Below are 27,565 nucleotides of genomic sequence, written 5' to 3'. Positions count from 1 at the left end.
AGAAGAGGGTTTGCGAAATCTTCATGTACCATTATTCTCCACTTTCTTTGGTAACAATCCAGCAGCATGCCATTAAAAGTGCACATTTTAGCTCAGGAGGAGGCCTGCCCACACCTTGTGGGTTAACCTGGGCATATATGTCATTTCTACCTTTTTTTCAACTGGTAAATTATTCTTGTGCATTAAAAAAAAAAATTGACAGAACTACATATTAAAAAAAAAAAAAAATTATAAACACTAACCAAAAATTTAGAGGCCAGCTTGATGGAGAGAAAAGGAAGGAAATAGGATCCGCCTCCTAAAGATAAACCAGTATGAGGATGATGAAATTCAGAACTTGTTCTAGGTTTCTTCTTGCCTGCAGCCTGGGATATCACCTCCAGCAGTTTCGGGTGTGAAGTTACCTGGATCAGAACTCTTTCTTTCCAGGGATTGTTGATAGGAAGTAGGATTAGTGCAGTGGACTTGATGTACCCCTAATCTATTTAAAAAAAAATATTCTGGAGATGAAAGATTAACAACATCAGATGTTCTAATGAAAATGCAGTTTCTCCTCATGAAAGTGCTCCTCTAATTTGTGTTTTCCGTGTAATAATCAAAAGGAGTGGAAGACATGGCTCACCACTTTTAGGCACTAACACTAGTGAGATGTCTCCTTAGCATGATTGCTGTTATTTTTCCTTGATGTTTCCTATTGTAGTACAGCATTTCATTTTACATGTGTCTCTCTTTTCTTGGACATTGGATCTCTTAAGAACTATAGATGTGAAGATGTTAATTTTCGGAGGCTTTTAAACCACCAGAACTTGAATAGTTCTTCAGGATTTTTGGCTCTCTAATTAATGCTGTAAGCTGGTAGTCTTTAAATTAAGTTCTTTATGACGGCACAGGTTCGTATTGGAGTTCTTCATAATCACGTGATTTTATATTTATTTCTCTCAGGTCCACATCATAAGCATATTGAAAAGCTGATTCCTAAGACAGAATTTTTCCAGTTTGAGCTGTAGTAAAGAATCTCATAGTTCATCAATAATATATCCTAAAACCAGGGTTTTGTGTCTTGTTTGTTTTCCAGACTCCACTGTCAAGTCACCATCTTCATAGAGAGGTATGACAATAACAGCGGCATCCATCATCTGATGATGTTGATGCTATCTGGAAGTTAAAGATGGATTATGTTCTCTGCCTGGTTTTAGCTCCTCAGTGGGCAAGATGTAGATGTTTTCATCATTTTTAATCAAAGGTCAGTATTCAAAAGGTCAGAGCATTTTCTACAATGCTGTTCAAGCAGGTTGTTCAGACAACTCTGGAGCTTAAATTGGCAATCTATTTGATTTGATACTTGTGGTCTAGCCCACTGATAGGTACATAAGGCCTGGTATTACTCTATGCAGTGAAAACAAGGGCATTTAGTAGCTAAAAGTTAAGAATTTCCAGTTTATATAGTTCAGGCTAAAAATTGACTTATTCAATGGGGTTGTCCCTGCTTCATGTTCATCACAACTTGAGAGACAGGTTTGTTTTAGGTGTGTACACGTTGTAGTTATTTTTTGGAAATGCTTCATACAAGCATTTTTCTTAGCATAGTAGACATAAAAATAAAATCTAATACAATATTTCCAGTGGTAGTAAAGGTCTGTATATCTTCAGTGGTGGTAGAGCATAACTGTCATGGTTTTTGCAATATTATTTTGCCGTCAGACCTAGTCTTCCCTTATTTTAAAGGGACCTGAGTCATCTTTATTTCCTAGTGTGAGGTTGTAAAAAGCCACACTGCTCTCTTATGTGACTGTGAGGCTGATTTATCTGAGTTGGAGATGAACATGGATCATGATTTTGGGACAATTCCTTTCCTCAAAGGAGTTAATTTCCATATAAAAGAAGAGGGCTTGTACCTTTGTGGGAACCAAAGACAAATTTTGAATACATTTTGTATTTTTCATTGAACTACAAGTTCTGTAAACTGGATATACAGTAAATATTTAAGATGCATAAACTGCTGCTCCACATTACTTTAAAACATGTCAAGCAGTTTCTGCTCTGAAAAACAAAACAAAATAAGGAAAAATTATATGCAGAATTAACTCAATAAAGAATTTATTGAGGCTGTCAAATTAAATAATTACACTCAAGAATTATGTAATATTTACACCACAAATTTCATATAGTACATATTCATATATATATATATGTATACTGTATTTATAAGACATGTGTGGAAATACACGAGAACTTGCTACAAAAATACACATCAGGATGTATTCTTCTTGTCACAGATTAAAAAGTGCTCAAGAATACTGCTTAATTACAAAGCTTTCTCATTCACTTTTCGTCTCCTTAGACAAACAGAAGCACATCGGCAATGGCTAGATCAACTGTCCGCGAGAATGTTGACACATTCTGCGGAACACATCTGACTACAGAGCAGCAAGCTTTGACACAAAGGACATGGCATGAATGATCTATTCATAAATGATTAGTGTAAACAATTTCATCTTAGTAATATAACTTCACTGATATGGCTTTATCAGCAAGCATATCATTACGCTGAACAAAGTTCTCATAATTTGATCACAGTTTGCGTTAACTGTGAAGGGAAGAAATTTATTGGGTGAATTTAGTAAAGGACAGCGAAGACAACAAATGGGTAAAATATACAGAATCTAGAGTTCTTCTTTATGAACATCATACATACTTCTCAGTGATAATGAAAACCACATCACGCACCATTTCCTAGTTGATTCTTGTAGCCACTAAACTGAGTTTCTGGAATATGTATACCCTGCGTACAACCTCAGTCGATCTTGGTCGCCTTGAAATGAACTTTTCACACTACGGCTGAATGGCACTGACTATAATATGCTCACTCATCCGTAGGGAAAGAGATTTGGCAATTACCTATCCTGTACCACGAGAAAAAAATATTTAGTGCACTCTAGTGTCCGCATAACTGTGGAGAAAGGCATTTATGTCCTCCCAAGATACACACTGTAGTAGTAGTCTGCATTGAACACTTAATATCTAATTTGTAAGTTCTCTCACTTTAGCATGGACAAGTCAAGCAGGTACTCAATTTGTTTCCAAGGGGTCTTTTTATCCTTAGTTCCTAAAGTCTTTGCTTTCTTGTCTAAAATGCACGGGAAAAACTATTTTCCTTTGCTTAAAGATCACTCGGCGGAATGTCTGGTAGGCATGTAGGTTGCTAAGCCATGTTTCACTCTCACGCCATCAATGACATCCAACAAATTCTTGGAATCCATGGCCAAGACATGAGCAGCAGACAGCATTTGCCTGTAAAAGCACAATATCATTAATATTTCATAATAAAGTGATTACAAATATTGACTGGACAGTTACAAACACAAGCCACCTGTAGGCCAAAAAATATTAGATGAATCAAGATAAAATTTACATCTTAAAAATAGGTGGCATTACATCTACAAAAAAAACTACAGTGTAATACCACAATTACAGTTCCTCAAAAGCCAATGGAGAAGAAATAATGGTTGAAACATTAGTCACAAGGTCCTACATACACTGTGGTATCCTAATTTTATTGGAAAATTAACATTTTAACTTGTCCTGTTAAGTAAACTACATACTCTACTGAGTGTGAACATATGTAAGCTACATAATTTATTGAGTGTGGACACGTAAAACTTTTATTGCTGAAAAATAATAACCAGAAGGGTACTTACTTGCGATATTCTTCATCTAGTGTGGTACTCCCATACTTCTGGGCTAATTTGTAAGCCTGTACAAGGTCTGTCATATCTTTGGATAATACTTTATGAGCAAGTTCAACCTGAAAGTTTGTTGAAAATGTACATTACTATACTAATTAAATGTTATCTCTAATATTTTTAATTTTTAAAGCAGACCACTGCCTTCATTTAGCCTATAACCTGTATTACAAAGCAGACCACTGCCTTACTTTAGTCTTGACCTCCTTTACATATAGCACAGACCCATTTTTTCCAGTATGATGATGATGATGATATAGTGGCAAAACCTCAGGGTTGGATTGTTAAGTGATACTCCTCAAGCTCGACCATCTCCACTGCTTCCTTGTGATGAATGATTGTGGCCTACAGCAGGTCCATTTCAATTGCCCGAGGGAAGAAAAATCATGATTTTACCAATGAGGCAAGTTATAGTAGATGACATCCAGCTCTGTGCCCATGCATCTGCCTCATTTAATCACCTGCAGTCCGTGCAGCAGACAAGATTTAGTACCGAGGTGATGAGCAGGAAACCCGATACGGGTATTGTCCTACTTATAATGTGGTTAGGTTCCATAAACCCCATCGTTTGTTGGGAAAGTCATATCCCGAATTTAGCCTAGCCTACACTATGGTATCCAGTACCATTTATACATATATGGTAGCCTAGACTACAGTATACTCTATACATACATGGTATAGTAATTATTAATATCAGCTAATTCTGAAGGTTCATGCAGACTGACTTATGATAATTCAGTACGAAGAGAAACTGAATAACAAACAAGTATTAGCCTAGCCTACACTATGGTATATAGTATACATATATGGTAGCCTAGCCTATACTACAGTATACTCTATACATATACAATATAATAATTAATTAACATCAGCTAATTCTGGAGGTTCAATGCAAGGCGAATTATCGTAATTCAAGCACTACCTGTATAGAACATACTTACCAATACGGTTCAGCTTAAGCACACCAATATACCATCAAGCACTGGCTTGCCATTCCAAGGCTGAGCAGTACCATCTAAACACTGATCCTCCTCGGCCAACCATAACCTACTGCTATACCATTAAAAACAGTAGAATACTCTGAACTACAACATCATGGTTCATTGGACAACCTGTGAAGCACCAACACCCACTGGTACCCATCAGCCTAGTGTCAGCTCCAGTACAAGAGAAACAGTTGACGATGACTTTCTCTCAGTTTGGAATAACAACAAAGAACAGACGAGATAACAGACAGACACTCTTAATATAATGCAGTTATGTGGATGGATGGTCAGATTTTGATCAAATTTTGGCGTGACGTAAGACCCAAATAGTACATGTCTCTGACTCAAGCACCTGATCCTGGAAATCAGACTGACTATGACTTCCCAATGACTGAGGCTACGGTGTCCTTTTAAATTTCAAGACCATACAATATAAGTTGAGTCACCTGATCCTGGAAATCAGACTGACTATGACTCCCCAATGACTAATGCCAGGGAGTCCTTTTAAAGTCCAAGACCATACAATATAAGAAGGCTCAACAAGTTTGGTCCAGCTTTGGCAGAAGCAGCACTTACGACCCTTCCGGCAATGAATAAGGTTGTTAACCTACTTCCAACTCCATAGTTTATGACATTTCTAACGGTATGGCTACACAATATGAGAGTCTGGCATACTAAGAGTTGCCAAAATCCCACACAGATGGTGGCTGGCAGATGAAGTGCAACTGGAACCTCAAAAGTCCAAGCAAAGATGCAGTGCCTTACTACCCTAGAGCAATTCTCATTGTATTTTATAATTTGTTTTAATTATTACTTTGTTCATTCTTCTTTTTAATAACTGATCTTCTCCTTCTGTAAGCTTGTTCCATATGAACAGGTTTCATGCATGATGTTTAGATCTATACTGTGTGCATGATACCATACTGAATGTGGAATCAAACATAGGGAAACTTAGTACTCCATAATGGTGTTCCTTGTTCACATATGTGATGTAGCCTCAATCTTCTAATGCCCTTTTGCCCCATACCTGACTACACCATGGACCAAAGAAAATAAAAAACACTCTAGATAAGGTGCCAAAAGGCATTCTCAACATCTAACAATGGGCTTGAGATCCCACATAAGCAAATAAACAAATTAAGTCATAATGGTAAAAAATTAGCATACAAAAAGTTGTCTGGGTAGCAGACAAAACCTTTAAATGACAGACGTCAGTGCGAGAGTGCAAGTTATATTTTATCACAGTGTGAATTTTGTCATTTTTTTTTAAAGCTTGTCCCATGTTCAAATACCAGAATACTGGGCTCAGTTATTAGGCAATGGTTTGAATTTTGCATGAACACATGAGAGATTTGACTGCATTAATCAGGTACCCATCTCATTCGTTTTGAAGTCTGAAAACTTAGAGACGAAAAACAAAATCAAAAAGCACTTACTTCTCTATGTGATGCAGGTGGAATGGCAGCCATCAGTGCATCAACAGTAGCAAGCAGATCTCGCAATTCCAAACCGACCTTTTTAACGTGGTCGAGGTAAGTATGAGATTGGCCTTCTTTCACGTCGTGGGTTAGAGCCGTTATCGCTTTCACTACTTGTATTGTTGATGCATATACCTTATCATCAGTCCTGTCTAAGTCAGCAGTAGGCGTTGGTTCAACTTGCTGCAAGTGACGAAGTAGCAATCATTATGAAAATATCACATTATTACTATTATATGTAAAGGGAAGTTTTTCACCAGGTTTAAAGATTGCTATGAGGTCTGGCCATATAAACTGGTACTGTATTTGTTATAGCAGTACATTAGTTATTTCTTATTTATTACAAACGCTGCATACCTTAAAAGGTAAAAAGCAAAATTTAAAGTGAAATCTTAATGAAAACTGGAAGTGGCAAATTGGTAAAGAACAAAAATAGCCTAATGCTGCTGCTACTTTAATGCATAATGTCTTATGAATTGGCAAACTCTGTCCTCAATGATGCTGTTTACCAACAAATAATCGGAAAACTTACTACCTGTTTTTTTGTCCTCCTCTGATGCTGCATGCCTTAAATGTTATGTGGTTGTCCTTTGTAGAAAGTCACCACAGACTGGGTATAACTAATTCAGTTTTTTCTATCAATCCTTTCTTAATACAAAGACATTAATAAATGCCTCCGAAAACCAAACCAATGGAATGTGTCTGCTTCCAAAATCTACTGTCTTGGCAAATTAGCTCACATATGAACATCATTCTGCCTTATAATAACCCTAGCAATCATCACTAATATGCCTATTTTTTTCTACATCAAAGAATCAAACTACTTTTTATTCCAGATAAAATCTACAACAGTTAATGCGCCTTTCATTTAAACACATGCAGTATTTCAGTCATGCTAAAACTTTTCTAGGAAACAAACTATGTTCATATACTGAACTTTATATAAGATTACTTGGTAGGGTGTGCCAATTTTCTTATTTTTATTCCCTAAGTTGTATGACCTCCCAAGATCCCAATGCTGAAGTAGCCTGTTCATTCAACTTTACTGTCCAAAAACTTATTCACATGCTTCCTCCATCCGCAAATCATGAGTTCCCAACCAATCCAGTCCGCTAAAAGCCTAATGATTAGGCCAATGCTAAACGATGGCATGTATACATGACCTAAATAACTCGGATCATTCCAAATCCTACACCTTACCCACCAGAAGCCAGCACCTTCCCAGTGAATACTCACTTTTACTACAATCTTTGGTTCTTCTAAAACAGATCCTGACCCATTAGAAAGGGGGGTGGCAGATCTCTCTCTCAAGTCTTCGGAACGTGCAGGTGAGGGTGAGGAAGGAGGATGGTGAGCTACAGGGGAATCACTATCAGAGTCCGACTTGTCAGATGCACTCATGGCAAAAGACATGCGTTTCCTCTGCAAATAAAATGGACATAACTCAAATTATTTTTCATTATTGCATGTACCTGTGTTAAGGTCTGAAGGAAGAAGGGAAAGAAATTTCTCTGCCGTTTTCTTCTTGAAGGCTGAAGCAGAAACAATAAATAAGATAATAATAGACAGAGGCAAATTCTCACCTTGAAAATGGTTTAGTTCTGGAGATAAAGGTACATACAATGTTTTAGTTTTGGAGATAAATGTATAGTGTATGAAATTAAAATGTTACACCTTCCACTGGGAAATACTGTATTAAAAAGTACTTATCTGTCATTTGACTCCTAAGCAAGATATAAGTAAAATGGTATGCATATGTCACAAGTATTTTCTTAGCATTCTGTTTGCAGAAGCAGTTAAGTAAATTTGTTACACAGTAATTGTTGGAGAGAGCTGCACTTTGTTATTCTCTAGCAGGAAGCACACTTGTGTCAACCATGGAGTTGTGCTACTTGGCACCCATCAATTTATAGTTATGTCAACAGAGATGGCATTTGATAGCCTTTTAATTTACTTTTCTGAGCCCTAGTTAACTCTAATGTAACATTTCACCGACTATTGCTGAAAAAAATAACAGTAGTGATATAGGAAGAGAACCGATAAATATGATAAATATTAAGTTCTTGTAAGTACCAATGTATTACAACTGCCATTTCCTTTTTCTTGCTTGCCATTTTCTCTCTCTTTTTTTTTTTTTCTCCCAGTTGTCAAGTATAGTAGGAGATCAACCCTGCAGAAAGGGATGCCCCTGGAAACTGCTATATATGCAGACAACCTTGTGTTAAACAACAGAATAACAGGAACTTGCTAAAATGTTTAAAAGGTGGATGTCATCAGCAGTCACTCAATGGCTTCTCCTTGTCCTGCCTTGGGCAGAGAGGGTTTGGTTTATTTGATTAAATTTAGGCTGTCAAACCAAGCACTGAGGGCACTTTCAGCCATCCTATGCTTAACACAGTGAAAAGAGGGAGCTGTAGAGGTTGGACACCAAGGTAAAAAGATACAGAAAATAAAGATGAAGTACCGGCAGTCCCCAGTTGTTGGTGGGGGTTCCGTTCTGAGAGGTCTGATGACAACCGAAAATGCTGATTTTCAGGGCTTATCGGCACCGAAAAGCACTGATTTTCGGTTATCTGCACCTCTGTTAGGTATGTATCGGCACCAATACCCAATTATCAGCGCCAATAAACGGAAATCAGCGATTTTCGTCGCAAAACAAGCCCCGTAAAACCGGATCACCATTAACTGGGGACTGCCGGTACAAGGATCTAAAGGTGAAACTGACAGGAAAACCCCCAGTAACACTTGGAAGTATACTAAGTAAGAGAGGTTGTACAGAAAGAGTGAAGAAAGGAAGTGGGAATGTAGGTAAAGTAATAAGCTAAAAATTAGATACAGCTAGACAGAAGGGATGCTATAAATGCACACTAGTAATGGCACTGTACATGTGAGGTACAGTGATGGCACTAACCCACCATGGAGGTGTGGAGCAGCTAGGGCTCTGATTGTGTATATATGCTCTGACTATAAGACACTATGCCACTGCAATGGCTTGTTCCATGTCTCTGGCATTTATGAATTACCTTCACATATTTTAATCAAGAGGAAAGGTAGGTAAATTCTTTTAATGGGGAGGAAAGGTTGGTGGATCATCAAAGTTAAAGTGTACGGGCAAGTCTTAAGAAGAGATGTTGCCTGGGTTTACAAGACCTGTACTACTCTTTGCTGTAGAGAATTAGCCTAACAAAAGAAAATGGAAGAGATTCTGAAGAAATGAGTCAACAAAACATTAAGATTCAATGCTTAAGTGCAGTGGGAAGATACTATTACGCATGAGGAAGCCACAGAGATGTGATTTTCAGACATCTTAAAGAATGGGATGGTTGGACATGTAATTATAAAGGATGACAAAGTTAGTCATTGTGGCAGTAGAATTGGAGTGGCTGGATAAATGAGTGCAAAGACCCAAGAAATCAAGGGAAATGGGCATTGATGAAAACCTAGACCGGATGGGAAGTTGGGCAAAAAGTACACAAGACAAGAAAGTAAAGAGAGAACTTATTTCATGTGCAGATGTAAAAATGGTAGTGAGGAAGCTACAATAAGAGATATGTGTCAAAAGACCAAATAACTCGTATCTTTACTGTTTACACTTCTAGAGCTACACCTAAACTCTTCTGTATATAAACAATTACTAAACATGTTACACTCCAGGAGAAAAGTTGGAATGTTGAATGGATAGTAATCCACCTTAAATAAAAAATTTTCCTTTATAACAGTTTACAAGCAAGCTGAGGATCAAATTATAATTATTAAATGCTTCAAAAACTTTTAAAATACAGAAACCGCAAACTAACTGAGACTCACACTTTCAAAAGATGTCAGAAACAGCAACCTATGTTAATGACAAAATGCACTCCTACACCTTTAAAAGGACTAGCACTAATTAAGATTAGGATTAAGGATGGTAGATGGAAGTTCCTAACCATCATCCTCATTAGGAAAAATCTTGAAAGAAGTGCAGGGATAGATATCTATGATGCAGTGCATAAAAAAAGTACTGTGAGTAGCAAACTAAATAAAGCAAGTACAGACGAAATCTGGTTTCCAAACTAGTGTAAGTACAAACTTGCTTCAGCGCATACCATGTTGTTTTCTTCGTGAGCCAGCCATCTGTTATCCTCCTCGGTCTGTTTCTGCTGCTGCCGTAATCTCTGTTCCAAGAGTTTACTCTGCAGTTCAGCAGCGTCTGCGCTAAGGCCGGCACTTCCTGCGCCACTCAACCACTCTCCGGAGTCACTCTGATGGCTTCCCTGTCGCTGTTTGAAAGGAATACGTTACCAAATGTGCAGAGATGATTATGCAAAACTTTTAATAGCTTTAAAAATCATTTGCTTGGGAGGAGGAAAATGAGGGTCTACAATATATTAAGCTGTTAAGAATTACTGCTTTAGTAGGGCTCACAACATGAACTGCAAACTGTGAAGGTGACACACACAACACTGTAGGACAAGCCTGAGACCGTTATCAAAAGAACTGACACTTGTTCATGCTATAATTTTAACGTTTTGTTAATGAATTATGTATAACCAAGTCTTTATGGATAAGCATTTTATTTCTCTATGACAAGTTACTGAACTAATAACAAACTTTTTCCTATGACATCTACAGTAAACATAAAAGGCAACAACTCTCTAGGCTAAATTTAAAGTGGCTTGTAAGCCTAAACTGAAAATAAAAATTTCTACCTAAGTACAGCATGAAAATGAATAATACAACAGGAATTAAACATCACTGCCACATCTAATAAACAATGCTGTTATAGCATTTACAGTACATTTAAGGCCTGTAATAGAACGTCTAAGTGATCTACCAACGGCCTAAAAGCAGGTGCGATTTGTAAAATGTGCAAATAAAAAAATTTCAAGCTTCTACAAACCAAAATCAAGGTAGATTGTAATTTAATGACTAACTATTTACACAGTAATTTATATTATTTTTAAAGGGATATTAAATTTTTTTTAATAAAGCACACCCTGGAAAGGAAAGTTAGAAAGGAAAATTAAAAAATAAAGAAGACTAACGTTTGAAGAAATAAAAAATTAAAATCATTCTAGAAGAGAATCATGACTATTATATAAAGAAATATCTGCTGCAATAAAATAAGCATAATTATTAAAGGATTATTATACAAACATACATTTGTTGATCACTTTTGCTAGGATTACGTTCCTTTTACTCGAGGACCTTGGATTATCTTACTATGACTGCATACTGAAGGCATATCTTGTAATGGAAAACCTCATTAAAAGAATTATTACTTTTACATAATCTGAAAAGATCTGATTTCATGCTAATTGAAAGAAGCAAATTGATTCTGAGCCTGCAAACAATACAGGTAATTCATGTTATCAATCGTTTAAAAAGACTTAAAAATTAGAAATTGGTAAATATTGAAACTAAATTGTCAACTAGAGAATTTTGGCAATAACTGAAAGAAATTTTATTGAGAACTAAACACAAATTAGAAATTATTTGTTAGTCACTCAAAAACAAATCCTTTAAACTTTTTTGGGCAATTAGGTCCTTGGTAAAGGAAAGTAAAAAAAATAAAAAGATGAAAATGTAAAACAAAAAATAATCAGGGACATATAAATAAAAGTGCAAAAATAAAATAAATAAAATAAAGAAAAATCCAATCCTATACACATCGTGTACTATAAAAACGCAAAACAAAACCTCAAAATATCAAAACAAATCAAATTACTTACGACAGGGTGATCATGCCAAACTGTTGCCTACCTCGGGTGGATGGAGTGGGGTATATAAAACTGTATTTTCATTTTTGGGGGTAGAGAAGAGGGCTCATTGCAATGTTCTTTTGAAATTACAGGCACTTGCCCCATAAAAAAAGTTTGACTGAATATATGCACCCACAATAAACCCTGTGTATGTCTATTACTTTTCTTTGAAAGGAAATCAGTTTTGCCGTAATGGGCAAATTTAAAACGCTACCTACAATTGTGAAATGTTCACAAACTATTTATAAGCCTTAATTCGTTGCCAAATTATCTCGCAGCAAGTTTTCATGAAATGCAAGACTACCTCCAGACTTAGACTAATAACCAATCATGCCTAAGAGTTGTGGCTGAATGACATGGTACTACACAAATCATTTCAACTGAAAATATTAAAGTTAAAATCAACTGAATGTAATCCTAATTACTTTTCCCAGCAATCTATTCACTGTGACTGTAATTCACATATCATAAATATTAATTCCATTTTTTTTAAATAATCAGCTAATAATATCTCTAACATATAATCAAACATACTGGATCACCATCTAATAATCAATACCCCATCGACTTTCATAAGAATGTACTGTTGTATGTCATTTTAAACACATTCATCATAATGAAAATTCTGAATATAGTAAAAATTCCTACATTTAACACAAAACAAAATGTCCAAAACACATTTACTGTGGAACGGTTATTTTACTGCATTTCTAGAATGATGAGAGACATTAGAGACTAACCGATTTATTTTCTCAGAACCACTGAACTAGTATTTAAACAGGTATGCTGAATTTAATAAAAGGGGTCATAGTAAGGTGCTTTACACTATTAGAAGGAATGATTTTAGAAATCAACCACATCAGAAAAAGCCACGAAAACGGACAGAGCCTTAAACAAGAAAAGGAGATTTTCCAAATGGATCATGACTGAGTATGTGGTGCTGTGTGGTTCACTTTATAAAGGAGTTTTTTTTATAGTTACATACAAGAAAACTGTACACTGAGGAACAAGGTATTGTACAACTCAGAAAAATTAACACACACTACTCACCCCCTCTGGACTTGCAATATTAAAATTTCAGTATATTGTCTAACTAGAAGCTTTCTAAAATGAATTTATTACAAAGGGTCGAAGGCCCTACACTTCAATCCAAAATTCCTTGGTAAACTTTTTGACACCTTTCCTAGCTCACACGCTGACAAAGCCACCTGTATAAGACCCACATGTATAACGACAATAATATACATTATTTTGAGACTGGAAAATGCTCAATAAATATCTAATTACTCAAAGAACACTGAAATTCTTTCCTAACCTGATAGTGAAAGTAACTACAGTACATACAAAGAAAAAACTTTATAACTTTATTTCTTCCGTACTTGAGTAATTAATGTTAATTGTCTACTTGCTTTAATAAATGTGATACTATTGCTGTATTCTTTTTCCTTTTTCCCATCCAGTGCTTGTGCTCATTTTATATGTCCAAAGTTATACAACTTGAAGAATCGTCTCAAATAGTGATTTCTCTACCCATCATTCCTAAATATGAATTACATGGTAGAACTATCTAAAATATAATGTGGAGACATGGTGATATGTATTTCTTCCAAATTCCGAAAATTTCATCTCTTTATCTTCATCTTGTTGTTGCAGCTTCCAAAAACATTCTTTTCCCCTCACAAATGAGAAAAAATTCATTGGTCTCAATATCCCTGTTTACTACATATACAAAAACTATTGAAATGTTCTGCCTCTTAAAAAAGACATCAGATCGGTACTCATAATGAATTCATACACAAAAATCTAATTTCCAACATCCAAGTAATTTGCAATATACAAGCTTTGTACAGTCACTATCTGATAAACTATGCTAATTATGTCTGTGTGTGTGTCTATCTGCAGAGAGAGTTGTGGGTGCATAGTGATCTTTCTGCTGCTCTCTTGCCTACCCTACCCCCATGCTGTCACACCGAACATGCTGGTGCTCTGGCAGTTCTAGGGTCGTGCATCATCAGCTTCATCATCGTGCTGATATCATTATTGCAACCCAACCTTAACTAATGTAGATGGTGGCGAAAATGGTACTGGTGATGGGGAACCTGAGCCTCCTGAACTAGCACCTCCCCAGCCTCCAGCTGTGGCAGACGCTCCTCGCTCCAGAGTACCACCCCTGCCACCTCGTCGTCTAGCAGAGGCACCCACCGGAGAACCCAGGGGCGAGTGGGGAGCAGAGAGTGTGGAATGAGGAGAATAGTGGCCACTGCCACTCTGATGAGATGGCATAGAATGAGAGGAATGGGGGTGAGACAGTGTTGAAAAAGGGGAGTGAGGGTTTGACTGAGAGGTGGCGGCGGGGGGCGATCGGGGCGAGGACACAAAATCTACGGGTAGTGTGTTGATGGCAGAGGCTGGGGAAATATAGGAGCCAGGGGCGTTGGCTGCGCGGTTGTGGTTGTCTCGCATCAACTGACTTAGCACCTCAGGGTTCTGGGCGACGATGTACGTGGTAGGGCCACTATTACTGACCTGCGAGGGGGCGTAGAGAGGTGGTGACACTAAACCAGATGGTGGAGGAGGAGTGGAAGCAAGCCCACGCCCACCAGACATAATTGGGACTCTAGACGGCTTTGGTGGGGGCTCATCAACAGGACCTGCGAAAATAACTCTCATGATGTGTGTGCTTTTTTTCCATCATATTCTCAATAACAAAATACTTGTCATATTAGCATATATTATAGTAGTTACCCAGCTTGAAAATAAGTTAAAAAAATAAGATCAACTCAATGTACCAATACTATAGAATGAAAAATGATAGCATTCAACATATTACACACAAATACAAGGGCATTACAATATATTAGGTTCCAAATACTGTACTGGGTCTTACTTATACTTTTACTCTCAACAAATTTTATTGCTTTAAAAAGTACCATAATATTTTCTATAACCTTTTGGCACAATCATAAAAACAAACAATCCCCAACTCATAAATAGCAAAGTTCCTATGAATCCAGACCATAAGACGTGGCTGAAAGTCCATAATTACATATAGTTTGTTCAGGAATCTTGTCAGTAAATAAGCATTTGTTTCCTTCCATATGTACAATACCTTTTATATGTAATTTGCCATTATGGTTTAAAAAATTTTATTTATCATATCTCAAAAACTTTAAGTATAGTGTCCGACTTACCCCAAGACATTCCTTGTATTCTACGGTTTTCCCTTCTCATTGTTTCGTGCTGTTGCATTCGCTCCTCACGAAGAATCTCGCTGAAATTCAAATTGAAAATTATAGTTTTTAAATAATATGAACACTAGGCAGGGTAACAGTCACGATAAGGACAAAGTTAATATTAATTCTGAATGAGACCACTGAGACATTTCAGGCCTCACAGGGATAATTCTTGTGAATTTTTTCTTAAGTGGTTCTACACGATCAATACTTTTGATGGAACGTTCTGCACAATAATCATTTTGCTTAAAAATGTTTACGTCAATGTTATGTAAGAAGCCTTCAATATGTACCACAGGTGATCAGATTTTTGGCACAATGATATGGATTCAAAATCTGTATCCTCTACTACTGCTCTTAAATATGAGGTAAATATTGCCCTGGAGTAAACTGGGAGGGAAGTGATCACCAGAGATGAATCAAAAGTTAAAAGGGAGGTAACAATGCAACTGGGGACTGAATGAAACATGCAACTTAAAAAAAAAAATAGTAGTACATGGTAGCTCCATACAGGACCTATGTGTCACAGGTATTCCTGAATGTTTACAAAATTAAAAAATAATTGGATATCCAAAAAATTATCACAGCATATATCATCAAGTGCAATTAAAGGAAACATACCTTAGAGCTTCTTTAATATCTTTAAATGAAGGCCGTTTGGAAGGTTCGTATGTCCAACACATAGACATCAAGGAGTAAAGCCGTGGAGGGCAATTTGGAGGCAGGGCCAAGCGCTCCCCGTTGTCAATGCGCTTGATGACATCATTATTCTTAATCCCCTGGAAAGGCTTTACTCCAAGCATGAGAATTTCCCACATACAAACACCTGGAATGGTTTCAAAAAGACTTCGTTGATGCAGATGTATAAGAAAAAGAATGAGAAATGGGAAGAACAAATGGACAAGAAACACTACATGAATTATAATTCTCACATTAATAACTGCCTTGGTGTTATGGGATTGTCCCAAATATTTCTCCTAAGAGGCAATCAAACAGGGCAAAGACTCCAAAAACATGAACTTTGCCAAAACCGTTGTAGCAAATTCCATGCCAGTTACATAAACAATTGCAAATGAAGTTCCAGTAAATTGTCATACCCTCTAAATGTTGAATGCAGTAGCAGTAAAAAGGATAAGCTCATCAATGCATGTTTTAGATAGAAAAACCGGGGCAAACTTGGAAACGATATTGAAGGTCACAGTAATTTTAAAAGCAATTAGTTACATATCAATGGTTTTGTCGCTTGGTCAGTACACTCAAAATTATTCTCACAATACATTACCATAAAAGAAATCTGAGTACAGTAACTAGAAATTAAATTTAAGAGATAATAAAAGACACTACAGTAAACGTACTTCATAAAAAGACCGCAGCATAACTTACCAAACATCCATACATCACTGGCACTTGTAAATCTTCTAAAATTAATGGATTCTGGAGCCATCCACTTGATGGGCAACTTCCCTTTACTTGCTTTGTAATAACTCTGCTCCTCTACCCATCGGGAAAGACCAAAATCAGCCAACTTTACACAATCATGTGAATAGACAAGAACATTTCTGGCAGCAATATCCCTGAAAACAAAAAATAAGGGCAATTTACAAGGACCATCCAAAGTCTGTCAAATGAAACACAACTGAAGTGCAAGTTGAGTGTGGTAATATCACACCACATTGTTAATTCATTCCAAGACACATGGTGTAAGTTGAAAAATGACCCAAGTTGAATAAGCCCTTCAAAAACTCAAACATAACACCCTATAAACTCATTTAAGTAACTCCATAATGGCGCTGATACACGTACCATGTTCGATAGTTAAAAATGTTATTTTTTTGTAAATTTATATATATTAGTCATAAACAATGTAAAGAAAAACTAACAAAAATGTTCCTACTGTATACACTATACTGTATTGTATCTATATAATGGGTGATGTTAATAAGCACTATACTGTTGCCTGACTTAAGCCACCTTAAAGATGCCCACAATTTTTACTTTTCATTTTTTTATTACAAAAACCAACATAGAGCCAAAAATGCTGAAACTCTAAACAATATAACTTGAGGTATTACTATACCTGATTCTTTTTACAAGGTAAGATTTGCTGCCATGGATTTTGAAGCACAGATGAGGTCTCTCAAAAATATGCATATCTTTAATTTAACATAAATTACAAGTCTTGTGCCATAATCACCACCATGATAAGAATTTTTTCATGCTTACTGGACTACAATATGAAGCAATTTATCACTTAAGCTATTCATCACTTGACAAGGTATGAAGAAAAATTTCTTGTAGTTAACTATATAACTTAGACATTTACACCCATCAAAGAAAAACACTCATCTTTTCATCAACTTTAAACAAAAGGCACTAAGATGCATGTTGTTTTTTGTTGTGACCTTCAACTACACTTCATTTTCTCCTCATGAGAGCAAGCCTAGGATACAAACTTGGTTCAATCACATGAAACATACAATCATGAATTTAAAGGAAGCAAACACAGAAATTACCCTTGTCGACACAACATACCTGTGAACAAACTTTTTACTCTCCAGGTACGAAAGTGCCGTAGAAAGCTGGAAAGCGTAAAGGACTAGTGTGGCTAGATTTAATTTGTCTTTGTTGTTTTGAAGATAGGCCCTCATCTCACCATATCGAGCTAACTCCATCACAATCCAAATAGGGGACTCGGAACAAATCCCTATCAGCTTGATGATGTGTGGGTGATCAAACTGTTGCATAATATCTGAAAGAATCGTAAAATTACTTTAACAAGTGTATAACCTGTTTAGTGCTTAGGATATTTGTCAGCATTCAGCAAGTGGTTTCCTCTTTATTCTCTAAAAGTGATGTACAGAATATTATACAGTATGGATCTACAGTACTAGATACAAAAATACCATAGGTTTTAATAAAGTGCTGAGACGACAATAAACAAATCCTGAATCTCTTGCACATCTTCAGACTATGCAAACAAAAGCATTACACCAGCAGGATTTATAAATTCAAAGTTCAACATTAAAACATTATAAAAAAACTTACATGCTTCCTCTAAAAATTTCTCTGCCATTGCCAATTCAGATTCTACTTTACAAGTTTTAATGGCGACAGGGACGTTGGAGCCATCCCTGGAACAGAAAGTCCCCGTGTGGACATCTCCAAACTGTCCTTCTCCTATTATATCTCCTACGGTTATATTACTTCTCTCTAATTCATAATCTTTGGCTGCAAAAAATCAAATAGGTCAGTATTAGAATAACTGCTGCTAAACTCCTCGATAAGTGTTCATAATCTGGGATAAAATACGTCTGAAATTAGGTACATAACAGGTATGATTATGATTTACTTATGGTATATTATTCACTTTATAGTCTTAGCTATATCATTCCTGAAAGCTCAATCATTCATTTCTGCTTTGTTACAAAGTAAAAACTCCATTGAAAACCTGTTCTATATATAAACATACTCATATCATCAATTTTGAAATAAACGAAAACCTGTTAAAACATTTTTGCAGAAAATAAGGCTGAAAATAAGCTTGCAATAAAAAGAAAACTTTTGCTTCAACTAACCTTACGAAAAAGGAGAGATTAATAATCTTAGGAAAATAAGCTTGCAATATGAACATTTTTAAACTGACTCAACTGACACGAAGTGCAAGCACGACTAACTTCTTTAAAAAGAAAGTGACAACATACTTGCAGGTGTTGAATAATCTCCCTCGTCATCTACGATCTCTGCATAGTCTTCCGAACCTCCACCAGCCTTCCGTGATTCCCCACCTGTTTCCGAGCTCTGTCGTGAACTGCTACTACCAGACCCACTCACTTCTAAAGCACAAACAAAATCTGGTTTAGGCAGATGTATATGAAAATATCTACATTTAGATATTCAAAAGCTATGTAAAATATTTAAAATTATATGGTACTTCAAAACTTCAGAAATAGTTACATTTGACCACAAATATACTAATAATAAAATTGACCTACAAAAAATCACAATAATGGAAAATGCATTGCATGTTTAATCACAACAAAACTTTTAGCAGCAGAGACAAAGTTAAAGCTACAATAAGTTGTAATGTAGCAAGTTACAAAATGGTAAAAAAAGTTATAATGCAGGATGTTATAAGGAGTTATGCACTTGCTTAAGAAAAACACTGGGCAGATAAAACACTTTCTATCAACAAAAAAAGAAAGACAAAAGGCTAAAACTGCACTCCTAGCATACAAAATCCTTGGCCTTTTAGTGAGTTCCATTTTTTTTTTTTTTTTTGCAGTTTGGCAAAAACCTTCAAAGCCTATTAGCTTTTTAGCACTGAGTAAATTTTGTTTAGATTAAGTTACTGTATTCAGAATTTAGAAAGGCACCTCTGAACTACATTCATGCTCACATGACCACCGTAAAGGACGTTTCTTGCTAAGATGTGAAAGCTGTATAGAGTATTTGATTATGCATTAAATATAGTTCATAACTGCTCTTTTAGCTTGCAGATACTGATATAAATTTAAAATGATTTCTTAGAGACTTTCAAGACTCAATATATTTCAGTGTAACAAATATAATTTGCAGAGCCCCCCTGGATTCCTGTACATTTTCAAGTATGATCTGATAAAATTTACTTAAAAACTTCTAAAATTAATGTCAACTTTGTCCAGAGTTCAACATCAATTTACGAAACAATCGGTTTACTTTACTACGGTGTTACAGCTCTAGTAACTGTATGTAAGCCTTGTATGTAACTGTTTTGACTGAAAGATTATACAGTACGCCTATGAAGAGAAGAAACTCTATGATCCGTCCTCAAAAAATAACTACTACCACGAGCACTTTCTGGTTATTTGTAAAAACTAAATACTGAATATTGTGGAAATTCTATCATTCACTTCAATTTTAAAACTGCTGTGAAGGGATTTTGATCTTATGCTAATACAGGACATTAAATTAAAACAAAGATAAAACTCAATTATTTACTTACCTTAACCCCAAATTTTTAAATCTAAAGCAGCACAAGAATTACTCACTAATAATCTTGACATACCTTATGTCTGCCTGATCAGAGCATAACATACAAAATTAAAAAAAAAATACCTGAATAGTTGTATAATTCACAGAAATACCATCAACAAAAATTTACTTATTTGAATGTTAACATTATTGCTATGATCAACATACTTCCCAAAATTTTAGAGACAAAGAATTAAGTTTAAAATAAAATGATATATTTTTCCTATATCAACAATACCTTGTCTCTTCTTTTTGAAAAAGTCACAATGGTTTCAACTTGAATATATGCATGATAATACTGGTAATTTTAACTTTTACAGTGTTTCAACATAATGTTACCAGTGGGACTATACTGTGCAGTGTTTGATGTGCATAGGCAAACGTTGAAAAGTTTCATTTCAAAACCAGAGTTCACTGCTTACCACTCTACCACTGATAAATAAAGATGCTTTTAGGTAACCATTCATCAAATTCGATATCTACAAAGCACGTGCAAGGATACTTGTGATACTGTGCAGGGCGTGCAGTGTAATGTAACAAATAAAAATTCCACAAAGTTTAGCCCAGTAAGAGAAATCACCTGACCAGATTTATCATTAACATACAAAAGAAGTAATATTTAATTACAAATATTTTCCTCTAAGATTTCAAAGTGATTATCTGTTACCCTATCTAGTTGTTGCATATCTACCACCTAACCCAGGGAACACTAAGCTCTTCGAGCTATCAGATACACGCATTCATAATGTTTCATGTAGAAAGTTTAGTAATTTACTAATACACCTGTAGTATCACATTTATACTGCAACATCACAAACCTATTACTCTATCGTAACCTCACAGTACTGTATAATACACAAATCCCAGACATGTTATTCCAATACAGGAAAAAAACATGATTCAGTGGCTAAGTTAGGTTTAAGTTCAAAACTACACCCCAACTAGTCCTCGGTAATTACTGTAACTAAATCACCCTGCATCAAAAGACTTTTGGGACTGTTCCAGATTGGGGTGCTATTTACCATTTTCATGTAATTTAATTCATTCTCTTCTTATTTAAGTGTATGTAGTTTTCCTTGCACTGAAAAATGACAGGACTAAGAGGACTTTCAGTGACACCATGTGAACAAAATCAGCAGTCACCAGATTGAAGGCAATTTCAGAAAGCTTTAGCAAGTATTTTTCTTGTACTACTTTCATCCAACCAGGCTATCTCTCTAGTATCTTTGATTCAGAACTGCTCTAACCAATCAACCTTGTTGAGGTTATTTTGTTTTCTTACTGTTTGAAGTTAGTGAAGCTACTAGCTAGAGCTGGTAGTTTTGTTAGATTTTGGAGATAGGCTTCTTTACACCTTTTTTTCTCAGACGCTACACAGAAACTCTCTCCCAGTCTTTATTCCTTGGCAGTGTCAGCAGCTCAGCACATCTCTTGCTTGAAATGCTATTCAAGTTGTTTAAGTAGCCTACTTAAAAGTGGGTGATAATGCAAATATAATTTCTACTCAAGCCACCTTGTAAATTGATGACTTTTTTCTACACTGGAAAAAACATGTCAGGAATTTGAACACTAAACACAAATAGGTTATATTAAAGTCTAATGGGTTTTATTTTCCTAGCGACACATCACATTTTACCAGACATCAAAGGTTCTTTGCAGTAACCCACTGCTTTCTATCTGTCATTTTTCATGTTCCCTCTGGTCTCCTCCCACCTAGTTGCCTAATTTCGACTTCAAAATTCATCCTATTTCATTTCACATACTGGGAAGCTCAGTAAGTGAATCAGTGGTTCTGTTACACTACTTCAGCGTTCACAGCAATCCTAGGGACAATATCCATAACAAATGAGATGCTTTTCAAGGAATCTGTTCTTTTTATTACTATATGGCCGACAAAACTGTTTTGGTTATTATAGTTTTTCATTCATTTATTTCAAAATTACTTTTTTTAATGTTCTTTAAATTCAGTTTATTTGTGTCAAATAAGCTTTTCTGACGTTGACATACCAGTCAACCAAAAACTTGAAGACTACAAAGTAATACACTGTATACAGTACAGTATATAGTATAAATTGCCCAGCATGTTATATCGGAAATATCCCTGCCCAATAGTGTCTCACTTTGTGCAAATGGATGGGGCTACTGCTGGTGCAGTATTTTAAAATTTTAAGTGTTAAATATGAGCTCATGCCTCCATCTTTTTAAACCTCACATACACGAAAACTAAACATCACAATAGGAGATAGTACATTTATAAAATAACATTTTATTTCACAGTTACACTAAGTTAAAACACAGCATGATTATGATACCCACATGGAGCAAACTAAAAAATAAATGAAAATAAAAAAAATTAAAATTCACACAATACAGATACTGGACAGTACATTACAAATATGAAAAAACATTTTAATCTTCAAAACCTGAAAATATTTTTGCACACTGTTCCCAGATATAAAAATTAGGTGTGAATTTCTGAGGAAACTATCATAAAAAATGACCCCATTCCCATCACAAAATTTGCATTCTGATTACAATAATCCAATCTCATTATTGTAAGGAAGCAATATTCTCTTAAATTTTGGGTTGTTTGATTAGAGTTAAAATCCTGGTGATACTGACGCACAAAATTCAAGTAACCACTCATCTGTTAGCTTGTCTCACGTAGGAATGAATCTTTGTGACTACAATTTAAAAAAAAAAAAAAAAATTTACAAACCAGTATTTCATTCAGAGGTCACACACAGGAATTCTGATTACTAACTAGCACAGATAATCTTCCTCTGGAGTTTGGTTGGGTCAATGAAACATAACCTTTGGCCTCTTAAGAAGCAAACAAATTCTGGACTTATTTTAGAGAGAGAGAGAGGGGAAAAAGCTTTTTTTGATGCCAGGGAAAATGGTAATGTTTGAACTTTTATGCTTTTACAATGCAAAACAAATTTAATTACAGTATGTACTTTCATGATGCAAGTTTAAGTATTTATTATCCCCAAAATTAATTGTACATAAAAGAGAAGCTTTTATTATATAAAATTTTTTCAAGTTTTAGCAACTTTCTAGTCATGTCACCTTTAGAGTCGAGATATAACAATGATTTAAATCTAAAATAATTTTGTGAAAATGAATAAATGAATATAAACATTTACCCACCACTACCCCAAAACATAAGATTGTAAAATTTCACATAACCATCAAAAAGGACAAGCAATGCCTATATATAACAGGAGCATATCAAATTAGCTATCTCAAAATATTATACTAAACTATAAAACTACAATCATGTGGAGATAAAGTAAATGCTTCAGTACTATCAATCTCCCTTTAAACTAGTATGAGAAAGCAACAACCAACTAACTTCGCATTCCAACCATCAGGTTTTTCTAAAGCCAAATTTATAGTTAAATCAAAATTACATTTCCAGATGATTCACCAGAAACATCTTTGACCAATATTTCAGCTCTGAAAGCCTAATTACCAAGGTCCCCACATGGTTAACAAATAAAAACAGATCTCACCAATTCTATGTTTTTCTGTTCTTTTCATTATCTCTGTAAGCCCCCTCTCTAATTCTATCCCACAACCTCTGGCTAAACAAGTTATTATTCTTAAATCTGAATCTAGTTCATACTGTGTAGCGATACATTTATGCAACAAGAAGTCTACATCATGCCAATCAGCATTACCTTTCAAAACTAGTTTTCATTTATGATAGCAGACACAATAACTCAATCATCATGTATGCCTCACCATTTCAAAGGAAAAAATACTTGCCTTCTTCTTCATTATTTTACTACCTGGTCAGCAGGTTACTGGTCTAAGGGTTAGTAAGAAATGCATGCACAATCAAGGCAGAAAAACCAAGCTAGAACAACCAACCTTGTGGTGTCTGGCACGGGCATGGTAAAGACTTCCAAACATGAACTAGTGTTGGTGATGTAATGAACAATAATCGAGCCAACGAGCCAAGGAGCAAGTCGGTCGTTCATTGGACAAGCGACGCCAGGGAGTAGAGTGAAAGACGAGTCAAGTTAGTAAACCTCATGGCAGTGTCACAGTTCTTGTTAAACTTTGCCCAAGTTCCATTGATTTCAGGACTATGTTAATAGGGAAAATGAAGTGATATTTACAGTAGGTATAAAGTATTTCTGATACTCTCATATGCAGAGTGGGTGAAAAGAATGTCAAAATGTTTACTTGTATTAGGCTAAAAAAGATCAACTGCTTACATAAATAATGTGACATTCCCTGTTAACATAGTTATCATGAGTACCATGTGTATGAAACTGGAACTGTCAATAAGGTTGAAAGATGTGAACCATTTGTGAAATACCACCAGCAAAAGGCCCATAGAGAAAGACTATAGGATGCATATGAAGTTTGGAAAGAGAACACTTTTGACAAATTCTGACACTACGTAGTACGAATTCACTAAAACATACGTGAACAGACATTTTTAATGAACTGCAGCGAGACGACACCAAGTACACAGCAATTTCACTGTTCACTGGTATTTCAAAAGGGTTCTCAATCCACAGTCAAAATACATAAAAAGATATCTAAAACAGTCATATACAACTGTTAACTATAACAGTATCTTAAAAATTGTTAAGTCATGATTGTGGACATATACATAATTAATGTTGTGGTACCAAAGTATGAAATTATATCACTGATTGCATAGAGGGCCCAAGCGTCAATATCATAACCTATAATTCTAACGGCATAATACATGAAATCACGTGAGCTACTGTAATATAACACATATTACCTATATGCAATTCAAGAGTTATTATTACACACGCAAAAGCATTCACAAAGCTGTTAGACATCTTATTTACATGAGAATAAACCTGATTACCAATTTTCCAAGATAGAATTATGCCAAATGATAGCTTGAACTGCCAATCTTTAGATCCTAACCAGTTTTTTTTTAATTAAAAAAGGTAATTTCTTGTAATCATAATCAACAAAAATTTCTACTTTGAATTGTGTCAAAATGTACAAAAATATATAGAATCTTTAAATCTATCATTCTGAACATATTATGGTAAAACTTCTTAGTTATAATTTCATCCTATCTGATACACAGCAACTGATAGTTTGGGTGAATACATAATTTTCAAAACTAAACTTTTAAATGAAAACCCATCACCCAAATTAGCCTGATTTCAGATTATAAATTGTGCTGATGTAAATAATGGGTTAGTTCAAAAATATCAGTTTATGATTTTACCATATTCGTGGCTCAAATTTCACAGGTTTTACACTTATAAATCCAGCAATAATTCTTTAATCACTTAACATGGGAACATGGAAAATTAACCCCCTCGAGATTTTGGGGGTTAAAAATGCATCTGTGGTAAGACACACTGTTCTGACTTATTACTGATGAGGTTAAAATATAATTTTTTTATTGCTTGCTTTAAATTTGTTTCTCATGATAGAAAGCTGGTTTTGATGTTATTTTGGAGATAGATAAATTTCTTTTTCACGCTATTTATCGTATATAAAATCTGCAAGGAAAAATAACGAGAAATTGGCAATTTTTTACTAATATGTTTTTGGCCTGGTATAATGTTAATTCTGGCTGACTGCATACATAAAGAGATATAAATTATCCCCTAACTCTCTACACGTCACCCTAATGCCACGATATTTATGGCTATTTTTTCTTCTCTAAAGATATCATTTACCATCACCATTAACAGAATCTCTCACATATTTTATTCCTCACTCCTCTTGCGTCCTGCAGAAAAAATTTTACTGGGACCAATATGTGAGAATAAGCACTTCCCTCTGACCAATACTGTACACACAGAGAAGAGCTCTTTGTAAGGACCAATATACAAGTGGAATTAGAAACTGGAACTGGTGAAATGTTGACAATTCTCTGACAATAGCCACACTGTCCTGGCTAACACATATCATACATCCTGTAGTTAACCAATATTAGAAGTCAGTAAGCATAGGCACCAGTCTCTCAACAGTATATTAGCAATGTTAGCACAACAAAATCTGCAAAGCACAAGGCCAGTGAAATCAAAACATAGTATGTTAATATCTCAAATAACACTTGTAACCATGTCACCACACAAAGCCTAGGGTTAGTCTATAAGCACAAGCAGTAATTGCACGACATGAAATCTTGAACGCCACGTAAAACAAAACGCAAAAAAAAAAAAATCTACACTTTTGCCTACAGCAGATAATAGCTCAATCCACTTTTCAATAATAATATCCTGCCTTTCCAGTGAACTCTAGTGTCAATTTCATGACCACAGTAATAGTAGTTCACTTGACTTTATCAGCCTTTCACTAATAATAATATGAGCACAAAACTTGCCATCCTGAGCATATTTGACTTAAGTAATTGTAATAACACTAAAAAAGGCTAACTGTCATAATAAGCTTCTTTACGAACTAATTACACCTCGCCTTCCTTAAATCCAACACATATAATTGTCAATGGAAAGATTCAAATTGTTATTGCTTTGTGAAGATAACAACATAATTCCTGATGTATATTCCCTATTTTCTACAAAATACTATTTGGTTATTACTTATCCTAATTCTAACGCCAGTCCTAAGCTCAAAATTCTGCACTTACAGAGCTGAGGCAAATAATTTTGAAACAACACCTTAATCATCTTATCCAATCAAGGCAAAACTATAGAAGGATAAGTCCTACGCCAATCTAGGAATTAGTCATCCATGAAAACTATAAGACAACAGATATGAAATGTTTGCATTTTTTCTACCTAAAGGTACAGATATGTCCAACTCATATGATCATGGATACAAAAGAATACTGTATTCCTGTTCAATGGGAAAAACAAATACAGTACTGTATACTGGTGACAGCACTGAAACTAATGAATAAACTTCCCCACCATACAAAAAGCTAGCATCTATAAGAGCAGAAAGATCTTACCTTTAGTATTCCAGAGGGATGTTCTAGTGTTATTCACAAGACGGCAGTAACCATCAATCAGATCGGCAAGACTCTCTGCCGCAGCTATGCTGGGGCACGTAACAGTAAGTGCTTCTGCTGTTCCAGCCACCTGATTGACATGAGTGAAAGATGTTACAAGATCAGTTCAGAGATTCAAGATATATGATGATTACCTTTGGTGTTTCCTTTAAATACTGTACATCCCGAATTTGGTTTCTGGAAACACTTCAAAGTTCAAGAGCTTCCAGATGGAAAGCACTAGATGAAATGCTCAGGAAAATGAAAGAAATTACAGCTGATGCATAATATTAAATTTTGTTGAATTATTCACAAACTACAGTATATATAAACTCTGACTTAAGTTACGTACATTAATCTGTGAAAAATATTTTCATCATCCTTCAACATTAATTAAAGGA

The 27,565-nt window shown here is 35.3% G+C and overlaps 1 protein-coding gene across 11 annotated transcripts in view; it reads right to left on the bottom strand.

Annotated features, from left to right (window-relative positions):
- Positions 1-2,080: 2,080 nt before the first annotated feature.
- The window catches only part of Fak (protein tyrosine kinase 2 Fak), an 86,961-nt gene continuing 61,476 nt past the window's right edge, over positions 2,081-27,565 (bottom strand). For 3 of the 11 annotated variants that reach the window (XM_067133364.1, XM_067133366.1, XM_067133375.1), the window contains 14 exons: positions 27,126-27,255; positions 24,071-24,115; positions 18,883-19,014; positions 18,227-18,409; positions 17,714-17,930; positions 16,565-16,755; positions 15,803-16,007; positions 15,140-15,219; positions 14,001-14,599; positions 10,293-10,466; positions 7,444-7,629; positions 6,166-6,390; positions 3,699-3,805; positions 2,081-3,291 (listed from right to left, as the gene is read on the bottom strand). In XM_067133364.1, coding sequence (XP_066989465.1) covers positions 3,168-3,291; positions 3,699-3,805; positions 6,166-6,390; positions 7,444-7,629; positions 10,293-10,466; positions 14,001-14,599; positions 15,140-15,219; positions 15,803-16,007; positions 16,565-16,755; positions 17,714-17,930; positions 18,227-18,409; positions 18,883-19,014; positions 24,071-24,115; positions 27,126-27,255 — 2,598 coding nt within the window. In that variant the 3' untranslated portion in view covers positions 2,081-3,167. The remainder of the gene's footprint in view (positions 3,292-3,698; positions 3,806-6,165; positions 6,391-7,443; positions 7,630-10,292; positions 10,467-14,000; positions 14,600-15,139; positions 15,220-15,802; positions 16,008-16,564; positions 16,756-17,713; positions 17,931-18,226; positions 18,410-18,882; positions 19,015-24,070; positions 24,116-27,125; positions 27,256-27,565) is intronic. The other 8 variants (XM_067133369.1, XM_067133370.1, XM_067133373.1 and 5 more) reach the window with 5 other exon arrangements.

The sequence above is a fragment of the Macrobrachium rosenbergii genome, chromosome 33, assembly GCF_040412425.1.
Source record: "Macrobrachium rosenbergii isolate ZJJX-2024 chromosome 33, ASM4041242v1, whole genome shotgun sequence".
In the NCBI taxonomy this organism is placed as follows: Eukaryota; Metazoa; Arthropoda; class Malacostraca; order Decapoda; family Palaemonidae; genus Macrobrachium; species Macrobrachium rosenbergii.
This window is presented reverse-complemented; position numbering and strand designations above follow the sequence as displayed.